The 21,901-nt window shown below is 37.0% G+C and overlaps 1 protein-coding gene across 1 annotated transcript in view; it reads left to right on the plus strand.

Annotated features, from left to right (window-relative positions):
• Positions 1 to 9,384: 9,384 nt before the first annotated feature.
• The window catches only part of IFT57 (intraflagellar transport 57), a 57,720-nt gene continuing 45,203 nt past the window's right edge, over positions 9,385 to 21,901 (plus strand). The window contains exons 1-4 of the mRNA XM_040980516.1: positions 9,385 to 9,691; positions 12,012 to 12,174; positions 12,897 to 13,015; positions 15,818 to 15,908. Of these exons, the coding sequence (XP_040836450.1) occupies positions 9,480 to 9,691; positions 12,012 to 12,174; positions 12,897 to 13,015; positions 15,818 to 15,908 (585 nt within the window). The 5' untranslated portion in view covers positions 9,385 to 9,479. The remainder of the gene's footprint in view (positions 9,692 to 12,011; positions 12,175 to 12,896; positions 13,016 to 15,817; positions 15,909 to 21,901) is intronic.

The following is a 21,901-nucleotide window of genomic DNA, read 5'->3' on the forward strand; positions in this document are numbered from 1 at the left end:
ATAAATAATTTGAAAAATAACAACTTTATGCTCCCTTTATGATCATTCTGTAGGCATTTTGACTTTTATTTTATTGGTCTGATAAAAAAAAAAAGTCCCCTAACGGGAGGTTGATTTATTGTAAGACTATTGAAATGTATGCTTCAAGGAGTTAAACCTGCATGGACCCTTTTAAGGTCCTGTTGCTGGTATTATGTGCAAAAATTTGTAATTCTTTTTATTAAAGATTTCCTTTCCCCTAAATTCTATGAACATGGGGCCCCATAAAGCCTGATTTAGTCTTTGCTGTCTCAAGAGTAAAACTACATAAGGATGTTGGATAGCACAATGGCAGGAAGCATTTGCTTTTTATTTTAGAAAGATTATTTTGGAATAATATAGACAAAAGACTGAAAGAGAATCAGATCTGTAGGGAAAACTGTAAGGAAATCATCATCGTATTCTAAGCAAGAAACCAGACCTTTGGCATTTTATTTGATAAAAGCAGATGCGTGTCTTCTTAAAAGAACAAGACCCTCTAAGGCATTTCTAGTTCTTCTTAGAAAAGCTCTCCTCCTCGACCCAATTTCAGAAGTATTATTCTTCCTCGAAGTAACTGAAGACATTAAAATTTTTCACAGTGTAACACTATGTCTGCCTCTTCAGAAAGTGAAATATGAAGTCTTCAGACTCAAAACTACGGACAGCCATAAAGAAGATAGCAAGTATTTATGCTTTAAAATGAACTGACAGCTTGAGACAGAAAAAAATGGACATTTTTCAACGTTCTTCTTAAGAGATTCAGTTTATGCTGTATTTCTTGAATGAATTTCATATTATAAAAAGTCATAAGATATATTTTTACATTAAATGAATCTGAAGTTCATGTAAATACATAAATGCATGCCAATCATGAAAACTGAGAAATGAACAGATAAGTTACTCTATGAGAGAGTAAATCTTATTTTAACGTCACAGAAACCAAACTAATTTTACCAGGAGAAGAATTATCAGAGATCCAGTAAAGTCTGTTAAATGTCTGATTCCAGATATGGCCAAATGAGTATAAAATTTTACATTAACAGAAAAGGATGGGCCAGTAGATATTTATCTATTTTTTTTTTACAAGTCTGTGGATTGAAGGTGAAATTACCAAGGGATGAAGAAGAAACCTTCAATCCTTGCCTATGAGGAAGACAGCCACACAGTCTATGTACAATTACCTGTTCCTGCTCAGAACGTTGCTCTACCATAAGGAACTGGGTAGAAAGAAGAAAATCTTGCATTGTCTGTAGAAGAGTTATTTGTTCTTCTATTTAATATATCCTGGACAGGTATTGCTAACAAAAACCTAATGAGAATGATAAGTTATTAGAGAGTCATAAAAACTTTTAAATTTTTGCCCTTGATGCAAGGTTATTTGGGAACACATCTGAACACATTTCAATTTGATTTCTCAGTTAATGGGCCACAGGTGCATGTTGTTTCTAGCGTCTGAAAATATCTGACTCTATAAGGAAGTAAAGTTCCCAGGCACGTTTCATTTCAAGCCTCTACACACCTAAGCAGAAAACTAAAGGACATCAACCTTCACATTAAACATACACACAAAAAAATGAGGCACCATCTGGGTTCTGAAGTTTGGCTCTCCAGGCAAGAGACCTACTTTAAAATATATTGTTTCTACTAATTTCCCTGGACTAATTAGGTTGACCCTTCAGAGCCTGGAAGAAAACAGAATTCCAGAGAGTAAAAATATTGCAGATTATATGGGAATAGAAGAGGAGCAACAAACTGTTTCGTGCAGGAGTAGGATAAAGGAAATCCAGAGAATCTTGTTTCAGCATTCATTTTACTTCTTTAGCATACCATGTTGCAATTGCCAACATGTCTCCACATTACTGCCTGAGTGCCTGAGATACTTGGACACAGACACCTGATTCTTGGGTCTTTCTGTGACTATGTATGTTCAAGCCCAGTGCCTAAAACACCTGATATATACTCAAATGCCTGCTGTGCAAAAAAAAAAATCTTAGAAAATACCCTATTTCTATTGAAAAGCAAAAACCTATCACTTGGCTTTATTCATTTGGACTTTAATATTCACATCTTATCTCACTTTTAAAGAAAGAAATGTATCTCATTGTCAAAATTTCAGCAAGGTAAAAGCAGAATAAATTATGTTTCCATTCATGAAGATATAGAGGTAGAGAGTAGCATTTCATCTCCACACTAGGCATAAAAATAAGGCATTTGGATTCAACATTCTATTACCACGAAGCAATTTGGGGAAAAGGTTCAAAAACCTTAAGACAAGGTTCCAATAACCATTTGTGAAATAGGCCATCAGAGTGTCTGTCTGCCGTGCACTGAGATGCTGATTTGTTCAAGGAAGTTGCGATAATTCCACAGGGAATGTCATCTATCAAATTTGGATTTTATTAGGCTATAGGGAATCCTATTAAGAGAGCTTTCTCCTGTGACTTTTATTGTTAACTCTGCTTTCTGACTTCAATGTAATTTTTCCTTAGGGGAAAACACTTGACTCAACTATAAAGTAAATTGAGTCTTTTTAATCTAGCCCTTGAAAAATAAGCCAATTTCTATTTAACCTTCAAAATCTGACAGATCAGATCAATCCTTGTTAGAACCTAATATGTATCAAACCTAATATTACTAACACATATGATAAAATAGGATTCTTATCACGATACCAGGCAGAATGTTTCAAAATTTCCATAAGGTTACTTATGTTCTATCTTCCCTCTGACAGGTAGACACTTTTACCTTACTTAGCAGCTTTTCTTTAATTAAAATCTGAACTTCACTATTGCAGTAGACACTCCATACAAATAATTTCAGAAGAGTTGCATTTTAATGTCAGTGATTATAGTGAAGACTGCAAGTCCCTTTTCTTAGAAAAAAAAAAAAACAACTTAGCTATCTACTATTTATCTGTCAGAAACGCACAGTGACAGAGGTAGCGGGAAAGACGGAGTATTTCTGAACCTCAGGTTTACCCTCAGAGAACTGGATTAGATGCAGAACAGCCATAATGCAAACAGTGGTCTGAGGGCAGCTTAATATGCTGTACCGACAACTTACATCCTACAGATTCTTTTAGAATGAGCTCCCTTCACTCTCCAGTTGCTCTATTAGCTGCCCAGTGTTCAATCATATCATTCATTGCCCAGGAACAGGCATCACCTCCCCACAGACTTCTGGGGAAGCTCACAGCTCTCACAGAAACAAGGGGTATTTAAGGTTGGCTGTTATTATACCCAAACGGGGCAACTATATGATACAATTCATCCTCCAGAGAATATTTCATGGGGCAAATACCTAAGTTCTGTTGCATCTATTTCGTACAATCCATCTTAAAAAAAAAAGTTTTAATTGTTACCCCTTCTATTCAGGGCCATCTGACTAATCAAATTGATACCTGGATTGATTTTTCACCTGCATTTTCACATTATCTCCCCAATCCCATTTTTCTCAAAACAAACATCTTCTTGAAATCAAAGCATTCACTTCACTTCCACAGGGACAACAAACTCAAGTCAGTTCACATGTGAACTTTCCTTCTCCCCTAGGAACGTGAGATAATGGAATCTAGTAAATCCTTGAAATATGTACAATCTGGTTAGATGGTATTCATCTGCTTTGAAGGCCAAAAGTTAGCTGATAACACCTAATTATAAACATAGGAGGGCTAGAAAAATTCCATTACTGGAGAACAAAGCAAAACCAGGGTGTGTGTTATAATTCTACTTCCATTTCTAAGGGAGTTAGAATAGATTAGAATTTGGTGTGTCCCATTTATGTTTTAAGCAAGTATGTCCTCTATATCCAGCCAGAAATATCTTGGTAAGTTTCAATGAAAACTTAGTTGTCTCAGATTAGGACAATAATTATTTTCCAAGTTGTTTATATTTTAATCTTTGGCAGTTGGGATGCTGACTACAGCAATGGTGAAAGTGAAACTCACAGGAGTAATAAATATGGTAAGGAATAATTTCTAATAGCTAATATTCAAGGCTGAAATTTTGAAGCATTAGAGAAACAATTCTGCTTCATGATTACAGTTTATAATGCACAACTGAGTGAATTTACACTTATGACTTTACATTCCAATCTATGTTTACAAATGTGTGTAACAGTTTTGGAACACTTTATGGAATGTATATCCCTCTCTCCCCTTCAATTATTTTACTTTAGATTTAGGAAGTTTATCAGTATCTGGAATTACTTATCAATGTAAAGTTAATTATATGACCCTGCAGGAATTTTACTTGTAAAATCCCATTAAACCTGACAAACAAATTTACTGCATTCATATTAAAAAGTCTTGAATACAAAATTAAAAATTGAGAGACATGGCTTCTCAATTTTAAACTGTTACTGATTGAAGTATACCTTGAAATACAATCTGCAGAAAGGTCACCTTCAAGAGCATTAGGATCTCACACTGATATAAAATCAAGATCCTAAACCTTACAAAGTCACAATACCTGGAAAAATCTTTCTGCATTCCTGTAAGAAACTGAAAAATGTTCCTTCACTGGGTAGTGCGTAAGTTTTATAGTTCTCCATGGTCCCTATACACATATCACTCATTTATTTCATATATCTGGTGCTTGGAGAGGCATTCACAACTGCAAATCCACACATTTTACTCAGTGATTTTTAAACCAGTAGTGATTTTGTTCACAACCCCACAGCCCATGCCCTTGCAAGAACTATTTAGCAATATTTGGAAATATTTTTAGCTCTCACAAACCAAGGTGAGTGCTATTGGCACCTTCTGGGTCACAGTCAGAAATGGTGTTAAATGTCCTACAATATGAAGAAAGATACTTTCCCACCCACAACAAAGAATTATCCCTCTAAAATGTCAATAGTGTCCAACAGAGAGACCCAGAGGACACCCCTAGAATCTCCTGGTATGGCACAGGGGCGTCCAGTGATCTATATTTCTAGCCTGAGGATGAGTCCTTTGACATTACATTGGTGAGCATCTCTTCTAAAATCTGTGTTTTCTTTCTTCACAATATCCTTCCCTGTACTGAAGCTATACATTTTTTTTGTTTTATTCTAAACATATTACAAATGTTTAACATTTAAGACTTCAATCAATCTGGAATTTGTAGGATGAGAATCAGAGATGTCATTTTATTTCCATATGGATAGTCACAGCTTCAACAGCATTTTGTGACTAATTCATCCTTTTTTACTAATTGGTAGCAGCAGCTCTGTCATTTACTGAGCTATCACAAAACTCTAATCTATTTCCTCTGATATCATTAAACTATACTTAAGCTTAATTTTGTTTGTTTGTTTGTTTGAGAGAGACAGTGAGACAGATATGAAGCAACATACAGATTCCATTTGCTGGTTCAATCTTAAAAGGCCCACAGTGGCAGTGCTGGGCCAGGCAGAAAGCAGTAGCCTTTCACTGAATCCAGGTGTCCCTTGGAACCTGAGCCATCTCTTGCTGCACTTCAGAGTGAGCTTTAGCAAGAAGCCAGAATGAAGAGCAGAGCCCAGGAATTAACATCCAGGTTAGCCATTGTCTTACCTTGTAGGACAACTACCTTGAAGACATATTTTGTACCAGCAGTCCTTCTATATGACACCACAATTTCTTCCCGACCCTCTAAAATTTACTCAGGATCAGCCCTCTTGGATTTTAATTGAAGCCTTGTTAAGCTCACAGATTGGGCAAAAATAATAATTTTTCCCACTCATGAATACAATATCCCTATTTTGATTTTTTTTCATACTTTTCAGTGAACTTTAGTAATTTCTCCATAAATAGAATGATAGATGTATCCTTGGTTGTTTGAATACATACGGTTATTGACTTAGTATTTCTGTCTCTAATAACTCTCTTTATTTGGATCTCATACAAATACATGGCAAACTTATTGAGATATCTTAATAGCTTGTCTGTAAATTTCCTTAATTTTTATTTAACCAAAGCTTTTGTAATAGTTGCTTCTTCTGAAATACCTACTTCTATTTTTTTTGTCTCATTGCACTATCTCCAATTTCTAACATAACCATAAAGAGTAAATGTTTGCATTTTGCTTTAAAAGTAGCACTTACAAAGTTTCACATATAAATATGATATTTTTCTTTCTAGATTCTTGGCAGGCATGTTTTATTAGGTTGAAGTGCGTTAGCAAGCCATCCCATACAATGCAACTGTTGAAAACTGAAAATTATTTCACAACTAAGACACTTAAGAAATTTCATATGTAGGTAGGATTCTCCGACTTCCTTCTTTGTACCTGAAAGCAGGTCATACAATTTTTCATGAGAAAGATACCCTTTCTATACTACAAAGAGAATGATGTCATCACTAGACACTGAAAGCTGATGTTAAAACACATCCATATAAGTTATTAAAATAAACCTTTTAATTACCCCCCTCATATATTTCCTAGTCACTTTTCCACAATTTGTCTTCCCTATCCCGAGTCTTTTTTTTTTTTTTGCCTTGTCATTTTCTGACACATTTTTATTTTTAAAGAAAAAGATGGAAAATAAGCTCTCAGTACTAACAAGTTCCTAGGTCTTCATTTTTCCCTATAAAGGCTCCAGGGTACATGTAAAAATGCTACATAAAATTTGTGTCTAGGGCCAGCATTGTGGCACAATGGGATTAAATCACCATTTGTAATGCTGGCAACCCATACAGGTACCAGTTCAAATCCTGGCTGCTCCACTTCTAATCCAGCTTCCTGCTAATGCACTTGGGAAAGCAGAGGAAGAAGACTGAGTGTTTGGGGTCCTGCAACCATGTGGAAGACAACAGAATCCTCCTGGCTCTTGGCTCCTGGCTTTGGCCTGGAACAGCCCCAACCATTGCAGCCATTTGGGGAGTGAATTAGCAAATGGAAACTCTCTATCACTGCCTCTTGCTCTCTGTAACCCTTTCAAATAAAAAATCTTCAAATAAAAATTATATGTGCTTATTTTTTCCCTGTATTAACGACTTTATGTCAGTTGATTCCTCAGGCATAGACATAGAACCCAACATAGTAGAAGAAAACCTTTTTCTCTTTTAGAGTTTTGAGGAAGTTTTCTTTAATTAAAGGTTTTTCCAAATTTTAACATGCCAAATGAGTAGAAGTAAGTCACTTATAACAGGCCAGCTGCCTTGGTCCATTTTCTGTTGCACAATATCTCAGACTGAGTAATTTATAAGAAGAGGTTTATTTTGATCGAGGCACTGGCATCTGCTCAGCTTGCAATGAAAAGCGCCTTTCCCATAACAGAAGGAGAAAGAGAAGTGGGTGTGTGTAAAAGAGAGAAAAGTGGGCCAAATTTTCACTTTAGCTAGCCCATTCCCATGAGAAACGCATTACTCCATTCAATAGCACTCCATCCCAGATCCCAATAGCTAGCACTAGATCCTGCCTCCCAATACTGATACCAAAAAGCTTTGCTTGAGACAAACTATATCCAATAGAGTAGAGGGTCAGTTCAGTTTTCATAGCCAGACTGAGCAGTATAAACTTTGTGTGCCTGCACATCTCATCAGTAACTGTAGATACCTGGCCCACTCCTAGGCACCTGTGTTTACCTCTTCTGGCTCCATGCCTTGACCAAGGCTATTGACCAAGAGTTTCTGAAGCACAGCCAAGAAAAAATACATTCCTTATTCATCATTGCAAATTGCTGTTATTGTGTGTACATTGTTACTGTATTTGAGACATTTGCGTGTGTGTGACTACTGGATTTTGTAGGATGAGCCATATCACTGAACAGAACTGAACTCTCTGACAGTGGACACAGCTGCTGGGCCACTCCAACTTATATGTAAAGAAATCTGGAATTACGATTAAAACCATGCCAATCATGATTTTAATTTTCTTACCATTTTTCTTTGTAAACAACGTCCAGTGTTCTTAAAAGACTTGCTTTTATATTGGCAGATGCAGCTGAAGGCCTTCCTGCATCTTTAACCTGCTCTCTTTTCATACCCAGCTTCTTAAGAATATCCATTTAGCTTAAATCACATTTGACTGAGAGTCCATTTAGTTTTCAGATGTGCAAATTTCCCTAAAAACCTTAAGTGCCTTAACCTCAAGCACATCACAGTTTTCAACAAATAAAAGTCAGACTAACAATAGTCAATAAACTTGTAAGATTCTTTATAAGAGAGTAAACATACCTCAAAGTTCCCATGTCTTCCAGCTCTAACTCTAAAGTCAATGAAGAAACTAATCTAGAAAAGAAAAAATTCAAATGTATTCAAATGTAGTCTAAAGCTTCCTAGTGCCTGATGAATACACATTCTCAAATACATGAAAAAAACAACCTCTGTGGGGGTGAGGTGGTGGGGTAGTTGCGTGTGTGTGTGTGTGTGTGTGTGTGTGTGTGTGTGTTTGGGGAGGGGAGGGGAAGGTTGGAAACTTTTGCTATGTTAGTGTTATGGTAAAAAAAAAATCCAAAAGAAGGATCCTTGGAGGGGCCTGAGTTGTGGCATAGCGTGCTAAGCCAATATTAGAGTCCTGGCTGCTTCGCTTGTGACACAGCTTCCTGCTACAAGGGAGTCCTCTACACCATTATTATTCAGTGGCAGAGATCAGAGGTTGTTTATAGACAAACACATGTTCAATCCCTTGCGTTATCTTCTGCCAGAAAAGCAGCCAGCCATCTACCACTTACCTCACTTGTTATGTTGCTGTTGGGAAAGCTCCCTGGTACACCAGCTTCTGGCAGCTGTAAGGCTAGTGTGGGCCACATCTGTAGACATCTGCGTTCCTCTCCTAGGTCAATCGCTGCAGACTGCAGCAGCAGCGCCCAGGCTTTAGCTGCACAGAGCTACAGCACCGGGGAAATTCCTTTCAAGATAAGCTTTATTTTGTTGGATTTAACAAAGGTACACAAAAAAACCTCACATGTAATGGGCTTCAGACAGATTAATCAGCAGGCTGTGGGTTTAGTATTCTTGTTTTTGAGGTGAAAATCCTTCCCAAGGTCTTTGCTCACGCTGTTCCCTTCCCCATGCCTTCCCAACCATTTCTGCAGCCTGCGAGTAACTGCGGTGCCTTCTGATAAACTGGTAATGAGGAATAGGTTTTTTTTGCTTTTTGTTTTTACATCGACTATTAAAACTTCTGTCACCGGCCACCAGCTTCCCCCGGGAGCCCGGGACCCAGCAGGCCGAGCTGGGTGGCCCAAGGCCAGCGCTGCCCGCCACCACTCCTTGTCACGCCCCACGGGGGCGGCGCGGCTTCCCAGGCGCCAGCCCCGCCGGAGCGGGAAACGGGGCGGGATCAACATGACGTTCCTCAGGAAGTTCACTCCGGTTGGAGAGAAGCCCGGTTCGGAGACAGGGAGGCCGGAAAGAAGGCAGGCTTTAGTTTCCTTGGTGACGGTGGCCGGGCGGTCGCCTGGTAACGGATCGCGCCCGTCCTGACTACGCCGGCGCAGGCTGCGCAGGCCGCGGGGGTCTGAGAGGCAGAGCTCCTTCGCTTCCTTCCGCAATGGCTGCGACTGCGGCAGTGGTCACACCGTCGGGGTTAGAAGATGGGGGGTCTCGGTCCCGCGGGGAAGGAGCCGGAGAGGTAGTCGTCGAGCGGGGGCCCGGCGCCGCCTACCACATGTTCGTGGTGATGGAGGACTTGGTGGAGAAGCTGAAGTTGCTCCGCTACGAGGAGGAGTTCCTCCGGAAGAACAACCTGAAGCCCCCGTCCAGGTGGGTGTCTGGTCCCCCCATTCCAGGATGCCAGCGCGGCCCGGGGGCTCTTGACTCGGCCCTTCGCCCAACGAGCTAACACTTGCTTCCCTCTTCCCTGCCTGGGAAGGGCCGCGCGCGCCAAATTCAGCAGCCGAGGTCCTTGGAGCTCTTGGAGCTTAGACGTGGTATTAATGTAGAGACAGAAAGCAAGTTCTGGGGCAGCCGTTGGGCCAGAAGACAATATGAACTTCCTTTGAAATATGCACCTCCACAAGACACAAACTTTGTGAGTATAAATGAGAAGTAGACACCACACACACACACACACACACACACACACACACACACAACCACCCACCCACCCACCTACCCAGCATCGCCTGTAATCATCCACATAGGTAAATGTCATCATTTAGTTTCTAGTTTCTTTTTTCCTTAGGAAACTTTGCCGGCAGCTGGCTCTCATGGGAACCAGGGTGGTGATGAGGAGCACTTCGTATGCAGTTGGTAAACTTGTGGACAAACTGCAGTGGCTTGAAGGACGCGTGCCTTTCAAGAACAGCTTGTTCAGAAATGGAAACGTAGAAGTGCCGAGGGAAACAACAGCTGTTGGAATGACCCTATTATCACAGAACCCGAAACTCTTTTGCACTTATTCTGGTGGAGAAAAGTTTGTCAAGCCCTGATGGCAGTGCCATCAGTTGCTAAGGGAAACGGACAGCTAGCACTTTCTCTAATCACTGCTGCCTAGGGATGCCCAGATAAATAAATTGCCCCACTTTTTCTTCACTGGAAACACTTACCTTTGTCTTTTTTAATCTTCTAACAGCTCTTGCACTTTCACTTAATGTCAACAGTTTATTTCAAATAATTAACCTTGACAGCTTTAGTGTCTTCCAGTAACCAGTATTACAAAATATGTATTGTATATTTATGTACTATATTCTACATTTTGTAAATTATTTCATAATTGGAGAAAATCAGGGAGAAAAGTGTTACTTGCTCTGTGGTAGATGGGATTGGGGTTGTAAATGGATCATTTGGAATAATGCAGAGAACAATTTCTGTATTAATAAGAATGCATTTTTTTCCAGGTATGTCAACTAAAGGCAAATGCTTTTAGGATTCTGTTGCTGTTCTCTGAAGTGTTGTTTCCTTGGGGGCTCAGCAGTGTGCTTTGAGTCCAGGATGGCTATAAAAATCCCCCAGTCCAGGGGTCCCCAGTGTGATCCTCAGGATCAGCATTGTCCAGGAACTTAATAGAAATGATATGCCTTAGGTCCTTTCCTAGGTCAGCCTGTTCGTAAGTTCCAGGCATGGCATCCACCAGCATGTGTTTTAAACAGCCTTGCAGGTGGTTTTGCTGCACACTAAGTTTCGGGAACCACTGGCCCGTAGCCTTCAGGCTCGAGCAGTGTCCATTCCTCTGTATTTGAGGAATTATCAGTCAGTAAGCAAGACGCAAGTTGCTATTGGAGTAGGTATTTTTAACGGGTTATGAACTTTTACCTGTAATAATTTCAAGGCCTTTAGAAATTCTCCCTTATAGCTTCCAGAACATCTAATCAATGGTTTTGTTAATACACATTAAAAAAAGAAAACCTTTTGTCACATTGACTTGAATTTTGAAGGTGGCATATTTTATCCCTGTTGTCAGCAAAAACTATGCTGATATTCAGAGGAGAATTTTTAGAGGGCTAAGGGATTTAACAAAAGTCAGCAAATGTTGCCTAGACTGTGAAACTTTGTGAAATATACCCATCCCAAATCCTCATTTCCAGAACTGCAGATTCAGTCTACCAAGGAGCAAAGAAGTAATGTTTGACCATGATGCAATACTTTTAAGAATTCCTCAGATGGCTGAATATGCATGCAAGATGAAAATTGCTATTTAACATAGCTGATGGTTTAGAAACAGTAAGTCTAGAGTGAAGAAGTCTTGAAGACTTAACTCTGTGAAGCCATTGTATTTCCAACTTAGCACTGTCAGAAGGTACTCAGTAATTATTCCTGTCAGTTACATGGTTTTGGTAAATGTTCCACATGCTTTGTTTTCTAGCATGTACTGTATTTTCTGGGTGTCTGGTCTTTGATCTTGTATTTTGTGTATGTTATAGTTGTGCTAAACCCCTTGATTAAACACTAACATGAGTGCTGTGAGTTACTCAAAAAGTCAAAGGGTGAATTATCAGTGTCTAGATTAAAAGGCCATGGGGCTGAGGGGTGAGCAGCAAGGAGGATAAGGCTTTAAAAAAAATTTTTTTTTGGAAACTTTGAACTATTATAGACTAATTTTCATTATTTTACATTCTTCAATGCCCTTCTTGTTTTGAAACAGACACTATTTTGCACTGCCTACAAACCCTGGGGAACAGTTCTACATGTTTTGCACTCTGGCTGCTTGGTTGATTAACAAAGCAGGACATCCATTTGAGCAGCCTCAAGAATATGATGACCCTAATGCAACAATATCTAACATATTATCTGAACTTCGGTCATTGGTAAGTGTACACTGCCCTTCTTTTGTCATGTTACTCAGTGATGAACTTTAAAAATTTTAATATCGGCAATAGCAAATGCTAGCCTTTTGTGAATATGTATATGAATTTATTGTCAGACAAAACCTTATTCATGCCACTTCTGAAAGTGTTCAGTGATGCTCATGGCAGCCCAAAGTAATAGCATTTTTCTAAATCCTGGTTATATGTCTCACAGCTAAATTTATGAGCTCAATTCTCCCTCTAAAGAATTGATTTGAAAATGATAAAACTGAAGCACTTTCTATTTTGAAAGGGAACTTTGATGTGATAGACCATAACAGCTTTCCTTTTCATTTCTGACTTTCCCTGAGGAAAGGCAGTAAAGCATTTCGGTACATGTTATTAATTTTTGACAAGTGAATCACTTTGTCCTGAGTGTATTTATTTCTGAATAAGATCCCATTACAAAGCTACTAATTTTTTAAACCAATAATATTGATGATTTTTCTACCACTGCGAAATTAATGCTGTTTATTTTGGTACTTCTAACAATAAATATCTTTTGTTCTCTAGGTTTTTTTATATAAGAAATATATAAAGATGAGATGGGTTTCTAAGAAAGTATAATGATAGTTATTTTAAATAAATGAAAAACAGAAAATGATGGATCTACTCAGCAATTTTGTGCTTAAAATTTTCTGATACAATAAAACCAACAGTTAACAATCTGTCATGTTTTTCAGGGGAGAACAGCAGATTTTCCTCCTTCAAAGTTAAAGTCAGGTTACGGAGAGCATGTATGCTATGTTCTCGATTGTTTAGCCGAAGAAGCATTAAAATATATTGGTTTCACGTGGAAAAGGTAAACATTAGCCAAGCTTGTGTTAGTAATTTTATGTGTATAACATTTTCTTCTTCTTAGAGTGCAGAACTGTTAAATTAAGCTTGTAAGAATTTTTTCCTCTTGAGTAGTCTAAACTCAGATGCCACAGGTGATTAAGAAAAGTCTCTACAGACAAAATTGAAATGTCTAGTATCTTCAAAATCAAAATCAAAATAATATTAGATATTATTGTGCCCCTCCTCTGTTCAAATATATAATAATTAAAAATCTGGCTGTGACCATATTGTCTGTCAATTATTGAAAAAAAACTTAAATCTTTGTATATGTATTTACATACATAAGCATAGTGTATGTATGGAGCCACAGATAGCTACAGAGTTAAAGATAAATGAAATTTAGCATAGATTAAGTAACTAAAGAGACTGTCTATGATTAGGAAATGTATAGATTTTATCTTATGAAGAAAAATATTATTGATGGGTCAGTTGCAGAAGGTACTAGGCAGATATTTTTAATTATAACTGGTATAAAAAGATGTATTATTTCCGGAAGATACTAGGCAGATATTTTTGGGTTATAACTAACTGGTATAAAAAGATATATATATTTCCTGTTAATATTTTAATGTATATTCAAATGTATTCTTTTAGGTAAATAGTCTATGTTCTATTCATAAGTAAATTTAAGTCTCTTTTAACTTAGGTTATCATAAGTTCAACACCTGATGCAAGCTAGCATTCAATTGTTTTTTTGACTAAAAATGTCAATTTTGATGTATTTAAACCAAGCATTACCACTTAATGCAATATGAAGAATGATTACATGATGTATTTTACTTCTGTAATAGATTAAGAAAAAAAACCTGGGATGTGTTATTCTATTTGACACTGTTAAAAATATGTCACTGAATTTATTCCAAATTCGTATTGAGGCTATTCATATTGGTATTTTATTTGGTGCTCCTTCTGAGTCTGGACAGAATTTATCCCTGTTTCATGTATTGTAACTTGGGTGATTAATAAGGACTGGTGTATAGGGATTAAGAAGAAAAGAGATGAAAAGTAATAAGTATTAGAGAATGTTTCATCTGTGTAAACATAAATTACATTGAAGCTCCATGTCTATAGATGATTGTTTTTATGTATTTGTGAAAAATTTTGTCTAAGAAAAAAATAAGAAATCTAACAAGATAGATTTGGTTCAAAAATACTTCTGTAGTATTAAATGTAAGACTCTGTTTTTATGCTTAGTAAAATAGTCTCAGAAAGACAAATATCCTGTGTTCTCTCTGATGTGCAGCAACTGACACACAGAGCACAATAAATATAATCTCTGTGAGATTAACGTGGTAATTTGAGTTAACTGCTGCATACAGCAAGAATCATGAGCAATAGGAAGATTTCCATTTTCATTGTAGTTTAATTTGTTATATGTAATCTTACTTTTTCTCCTTCCTCTACTTGCCATGTCACAGTACCTTTCAATATCAGTCAGTTAATTTTGTTACTACGAAGTGAATGAATATGACATTATAATAAGTTGGAGAAAAAATAAGGAGGGAGATGAGATGGGAGTAAAGGAGATGGAGAGTGGAACCCCTGTGCTTCTAAATCTGTAACATGAAAAGGGTTAAAGCTGCTTTATTTTATATCAATTTAAAATAAGAATAAAAAAGACTTTGTATTTATATGACCTGAGTAATGTCTTTTAAAAATAAGTTTCCATGAATAAATCTGAATATATTGGGTTTTTTTAATGTCAGAAATGCATGTAGATAATTTTGGTGGAGAAATGATTTCTCAACACTTACTGTTAGTTCCATTCAGTTTGGCAATAAAATGAAACTTGAGCCATTTCTATTTCCCACATCAAAATAATTTTAGATCAAATATGTAAATAGAAAAAATAACACTATGTAAATAGCAGAAGACCAGAGGGTGTGCAGGGTTTGAGGGTTAAACTTAAATTCCAAGTAAAAGATATTTGCTAAATCTCTATGATAAGAACTTTAGCAGTGCAAGTAACTAAGAGTATAGATAGTAAGCTAGTGAAATATTTTAATGAAGATTAAACAAAGCATTAATTTTATTGCACAAAAATTTAGCAGAACTTATATGTGGATATCTCACTGAAAAATAAACTCAAAGAATGAGTTAACGTATGAAACCATTCTCATGCTAAAGAAAAACAATTAAAACAAGAAAGATTTTTTTCATTTGATCGATAGGGTTTATAGATCATACAGCTAAATCTCTGGAAATGGAGTTAGTGTTCTTCATGATTGTCAGGGCTGTAAATTAGAACAGCGTTCTAGAAGCATTCTCACACAGTTTGTAGCGTAATAACATATCCAAAGTTGTTGATGTAGCCATTGCACTTGAACCACAGTTATTCAAGACACAATACATAGTGATAAGTACAAAAAGGTAATCTTGGCAGTCTTGTCTAGCAAGATATTAGAAATAACCTCAATATATACAGTCTGAATACAGTCTGTCATTTAATTATGTACTGCTGATCAATTAAATGTAAAGAAAAAGAAATGTATTTACTTAGAGGTGGTATATAAGTGAGAAGTCAGTTGTCTAGTAATATATATAGTGTCATCTCATTTTTGGTCTCTTAAATTTGTACAGTAACATTTTTGTGTTTCTGCCTATAAAGTTTCAGGAAAAACATATGTAACGTATAACTAGCATTTTGGAAGAGAAGCAAACAGGAACCAGACATGATACAGAAGAGATCCTGGGGATTTGCACCACATCGTACTTTTGCTAATTTTTTACAGCTGTCATCTCATATAAAGTCTTATTATTTTAGGCCAGCATACCCAGTAGAAGAATTAGAAGAAGAAACTGTTCCAGAAGACGATGCAGAATTAACGCTAAATAAAGTGGATGAAGAATTTGTGGTATGCGTGTTGCTGAACAAACTATGCATATTTACACTTAAATTCCTTTCTACTGATTTTCTAGATTTTCGTTTTTTGGAATATGGTTTTGTAAAGATTCATGTGTTTATTTGAAAGGCAGAGCTACAGAGAGAAGAGGATGCACATGGTGAAGGGAGAGAGAGAGACTCTCCATCTTCTGGTTCTCTCCCCATCAGGGTTAAGCCAGACTAAAACCAAAAGCTTTGTTGGGTCTCTTACATGGGTGCAGGAGCACAGTTACTGGGGCCATCTTTTGCCATGTTCACAGGCAAATTAGCAAGAAGCTGGATTGAAGCAGAGCAGTGAGTTTGCAAACTGGAGTCCTTATGGGAGTAGCTTAATATGCTATGCCACAACACCAGCCCCTGGAATGCATTTTGTTTAATTTACTTCATTGTTTCTGAAAAAGAAAGAAGAAAAAAGAGCTTTAAAATTTTAAATACTTTGGCTAAGGTTGGTTAATTAATTTTGGTTAAGTTAATGCTTATAATCTCTAATGAATTTTAGCAGAGGATCTTAAACTGTAAAAGAAGAATCTAGCATGAATTATATGAGTAAGTAGTTCACTAGCAATCATTCATGATCTTAAGTAATACATGAGTAATAGAGAATTTAGAACAGAAAAACAAATTTTAGTGTTAATACATTCTGGTACTCGTAACAATGCCATTTATTATTAGGGAATTCGTTTGTTTCTCAAATTTGTAGGAGTACTACCCTATGGGAATTTTGAAATACTTTTAAATAAGGAATATTGTTTAAGTAGTTGGCAGCATTTTTCTGCAGCTTTTATCGTGCCAACATCCCATATGTTATGTGAAACTTAAATAATGATGTCTCCACAAACAGGCTAGTATATTATTCATTTTTTATTATTATGTCTGCAATACCTTAGGGAAGCTAACTTAGAAAGGCAAAGATTTAATTCGGCTCATGGATTTGAAGGTCCATAGTTCAAGAACAGCATCCCCTTGCATACGGTGACGGGATGTGGGTGGAGGCTGATAAAGGTAGTATGTGTATGGAGGAACAAGCAAGAGGCAAACAGAAAGAGGCAACTGGGCTGAACCAGGTTTATATGGACGTTGCTACAAGAAGTGCCTTCTGAAGGCAGCCTCACCCCAGTTATCTAAAGCTTTTTCACTGGGCTCAATTCCCAGATACTATGTTGAATAAAGGCTTCATTTTTAATTCATTAACCATTATCATTAACCACTAATGTACAAACTTGGAGTGTAAACATTTGCATGAACTTGGGACCCAGCTCTTGTTCAGACTACAGTAACTGATCAAATGATAAAGACAAATGAGCTTGTTTCAAGATAATTCTTGCCCAAACTAGAGATGATTTGACCTTCACATTTTAGAAAGTGTCCATTGATCTGAAATAGCAAAAACAAACAAACTAAAAAACCAGCTTTGTAGTGTATCTTTCTTGTCATAAACCAATGAAAGGTTTTGATAACTTTTTTTTTGTAATGTTATTCACCTTTCAATAAACTGAAGCTCTCAAAGGGGATAGCTATTTTAAATTAATTAATTTATGTTATCCTTCCATAATACAGTTCCATATCCTCCCAGATTTCTTTTTCCCCCTCCCCAAATTCTCACCCCACCCCCAGTTCTAGCCTCCCCCCATACTCTCTGCCATTGTCCATGAATACAATGTCAGGTACAAATAAATAACAGAATGATGGTTTTATGACTAATTGTGAAGGACTACACTATTGTAATAACATGGGATTTTAATGACTTTAAAATAAAAGGTACATTGTCTATTTCAACTCAAAATAATTTTAGTTAGTGTATACTAGAAAGATATTAATCACTAAATGTTATAATAGTAAATGTCAAAAAAACCTGTTTAAACCTGTTAAACTCTGTCCAAGTGGAATATTGTATTGTCGTTAAAAATCATTTGCAAAGAACCATTGCCTCTATAAGGATGATAACTTACAAGGTATTTCATTGGAAATAGAATTTAAAAACATTTATTTTGGTATTAAACACTTTAAAATCTGTATATTGTAATATGCTTTCTCCATGACCTTTTTCCATGGATTCCCAAATTTCAAATTTCCTATGTCAAAATATCTTTTAATTTCATTTCTTAAAAACTTTTTGAGATAATTTCATGTACTTTATTTTATAACATTAACTTAGAAGCAACTTCCACATATGGTCATCATAACCTCAATTATGTGGAATAAGCAAAAATGCATGGATATTTGTTTAAAAATTCATCGGTGAAAAAAAGCAGATGTAGTTAGAAAAAACAAAAACTTGAGGGCAGAAATAGCTTCAATAGTTCCACTTTTCTATTTCTAGTTTATTGTTCAGAGTCAGGTACACAGTGGATTTACATTGGATATTTGACTATACTCTCCATCTGTTAACCATTGATAAGTGTCTTTCATTAAAAATGTATAGGACCCAACACAGTAGCCTAGCAGCCAAAGTCCTCTCTTGCATGCGCCAGGATCCCATATGGCCACTGGTTCTAATCTCTGCAGCCCCGCTTCCCATCCAGCCCCCTGCTTGTGGCCTGGGAAGGCAGTGGAGGATGACCCAAGGCCTTGGGATCCTGCACCCTCATGGGAGACCCAGAAGAAGATCTGGGCTCCAGACTTCAGACCAGCTCAGCTCTGGCTGTTGTGGCCACTTGAGGAGTGAACTAGCAGATGGAAGATCTTTTTTTTTTTTTTGTCTGTCCTTCTCTCTGTAAATCTGCCTTTCCATAAAAATAATTTTTTTTAATTATAGCTATTTTTTTCTAGGAATGCTTTAAACACCATAACTGTCCATCTGAATTTAGAAATACAAATTAAAGAGCAACCTTTCTACATATTTGTTGCCATCCATGAGGTAAAATTCTATTAAAAACTGAAATTCTTCTTCAAAACGATAGATCCTGAGGCTTTCTGTTCCATTGTGTCAGTGTCTGGCATGTTTTCCTTTTTACTGCCACCATATTCCATGGGGGCTCTCTCCTCTCCCATTCTTACTGCTAGAGAACTGGTTCAATGTCAAAAGCCTGTTGACGGTGGAAGGCTGTTTGATTCTGTTGGCAACGTTTGTGCGGTGGCTCAAGGACAGTGAAAATTATGTCTGATAAATTTCTATAATTATTTAGAAATTGAGAACCTTCGATGTTAGACTGTCCAAATCAGACACACTGACAATGCTTTAAAAAAAGATTGGTTATGATACAGTATGTTCTCATTCATTATATGTAATCATATTCGTGGTATTTTATAGTAAGAGAATTAAGGAGGTGCATATTTAACAGAAAAAAAATGAGTAGGAAATTGTTGAAAGTCTTCACAATTACTGATATTAGAATCCTTTTTTATTTTAGAACTAGTTTTTCAAAGCTTATTCATATTTTAATTCTTTTTGAATGATTTTATCATTTAGTAATGTAAATCCTTTTCTGTATATTAGTCTGGGCTCTCTAGAAAATCAGAACTAATAGACGATACACAAATGCACTTACATTTATTTAGGAAGAGATCTATGGGAAATTAGTTCCCACCATTACCAAGGCTAAAAAATTTGCCAGGTCTGTAGGCAAAATGGACACTAAGGTGAGCTGATGAAGTGACCCTGAGTAGAGTGAAGGCCTGAGACTGGGAGAGTTGTCTACAATGTGCAGCACTCCAAACCTGAAGCAAGAGAAGCAACACCCTACTTTAAAGACAGGCAGAAATAAGTAATTTTGTTCTTGTTCTCCATTTTTGTTTTATGCAAGCCTTCAGCACACTGAATGAGACCTGTCCATTGAGAGTAGTCCACTTAACTGAGTCTAATTCACATGTGTAAAATATACTTGTAAACACACCATAAATATGTTTCACTAAATGGGCATCTGATGGCCCAATCACAGATGCATACAGTTAACTATCATGTCCACTCCTTGTCAGCTTGGCTCTCATACTCATCTCCTTTGAAGCATATTTGACTTCAAATAAAGACAATAGGAAGATTATAATTCCACCTAACATGTTAACATACTGTAACTGTCCTGTAAGCTAAGATAATGTTCTAATCCTTTGGAGGAGGGGTTGTATTTACTCTCCTTGATTTGTAAGGGGAAGGGAATACTAGACATAAAAACACTTAAATACTTAACTACTATGACGTAAAAATCACAGTACTGAAATGCTGTCGTCGAAATTGGGTATGTTTTAGGTACATGATAAGGGACTAGGGAATGAAGTTGTTTGCATACAGACATATGCATAACAAAATAAAGGGAAAATAAACTTGACCATTTAAATTGTCGTTTCTGTAACCAGTCACATGATTATACGTGGTGTTTATAACTACCTTTGTTCACTGCCCATTCTGTATACCCTTTGCCTTCATCAAACACCTCAGCTAACTGTTGTTCTTCACCTGCTTGATGACCCAAACCTTTGTGAGTTGTCAGTAGTCCTTCTGGGAGGTAGCATCTATTGACTTTAATCACAGTGCTTGGTAATATTAAGACACCCTAAAAATTTCTTATATTACAGATTGACTCTTCCTAACCTTAATTATGCAGCAGTAACACAATCCCCGTCCAACTCCTCCAGAAAACTAATGCAGAGTCAGCCACACAAAGTGACACGAAACTCTCTTCCTTGCTGTTGATTTTGCGATGAGAGTTGTGACACAGGCCACTGAGCAAAAAGCAGTCTTAAAATGACTGTTCAGTTCAGTGAGGCCATTGTTTTCTCTTGGTGGAAGTATGCTTCACTTGGAAACTGAGACTTCTGGGGCAGCAGAGCATGAAATTAGAATCATAAAGGCCCAGAGCCTTGGCCAAGTACGGTAAACCTCTGCCTGAGATGCCAGCATCACATATGGACTCTGGTTCAAGCTCCAGCTGCTCCACTTTTGCTCCAGTTTCCTGCTAACGGCCTGGGAAGGTATCAGAGAATGGCCCAAGTACTTGGTCCTCTGTACCCACATGAGAAACCTGGACAAGACTCCTGGCTTCTGCTTTGTATGGGCTTAGCTCCATCCATTTGGGAATTTATGGCCATTTGAGAAGTGAACCAACAGATGAAAGGTCTCTCTCTACTTTTCTCTGTAGCCTGCCTTACAAATAAAAATGAAAAAAGAAATTTAAAAGAAATAACAAATAAAAATTTCTAGTGGGCTACTAAGGATACAATTGATCAGTCATTTCTACCCCTTAATTCCTGGTCCTGTGAGTCCTAGCATTTTGGCACCTCTTATTGACTACTGATTCAATTTAGTATTTGTTATTGCATGTTTTTACTTATAATGTTAAAATCCAATATAATTCAAGAGGTATTTATTGTCTATGTAAATAGTTCTGGTTAGGTTATCATGAAAGCTTTATGAGGTTGCCTTGTTTCCCATGAGCATTGAGTCATCGCACTTTAATAATTTACTCTGTTAAATGGACCATCATTAGTGAAAGCTTAGAGCAGACTAAGCCACTTTAAAAATGTGTGCGTCTATGCCTCAGATCTGGGATGTAAACACATTAATTGTGTCTATACCTCTTTATCCTACTATCCTTTCCTTAGGAAAGTAGATGTTACATGAATATATTGAATTTGCATTTATATTGTTTCATATTTTCCTAAAATTCTCTGCAGTTCTCCGAGGCCTATCATATCTTCTCATATCTCACCTCAATGAGCAAATGTAGGATAGGCTCTTAGAATTCTCAACAAGTTCCCAGGTGATACTGAGACTGCATGTCTCAGAACCACTGTCTTTTATGTCTGTCTTGAAATAAGGAGTCTTTGAAATCTACAGTTACACTTCTACATGTTCAATTGTTCACCAGCTGATACCTTTTGCTGGCTATTTTGTTGTTTTTTGCTGGATCTTGTGACTCTGGGACCAAGCTCTATCGGCTTTATTACTGTGTCCTAATCTAGCTATTACTGTGATCTAATCTTGCTGAATTAGATTTTTTCTGCTTTATTCCCCGGAAATCACAGACATTT

Source organism: Ochotona curzoniae, unplaced genomic scaffold, assembly GCF_017591425.1.
Source record: "Ochotona curzoniae isolate NIBS_2020 unplaced genomic scaffold, NIBS_Ocur_1.0 contig_3498, whole genome shotgun sequence".
Taxonomy (NCBI): domain Eukaryota; kingdom Metazoa; phylum Chordata; class Mammalia; order Lagomorpha; family Ochotonidae; genus Ochotona; species Ochotona curzoniae.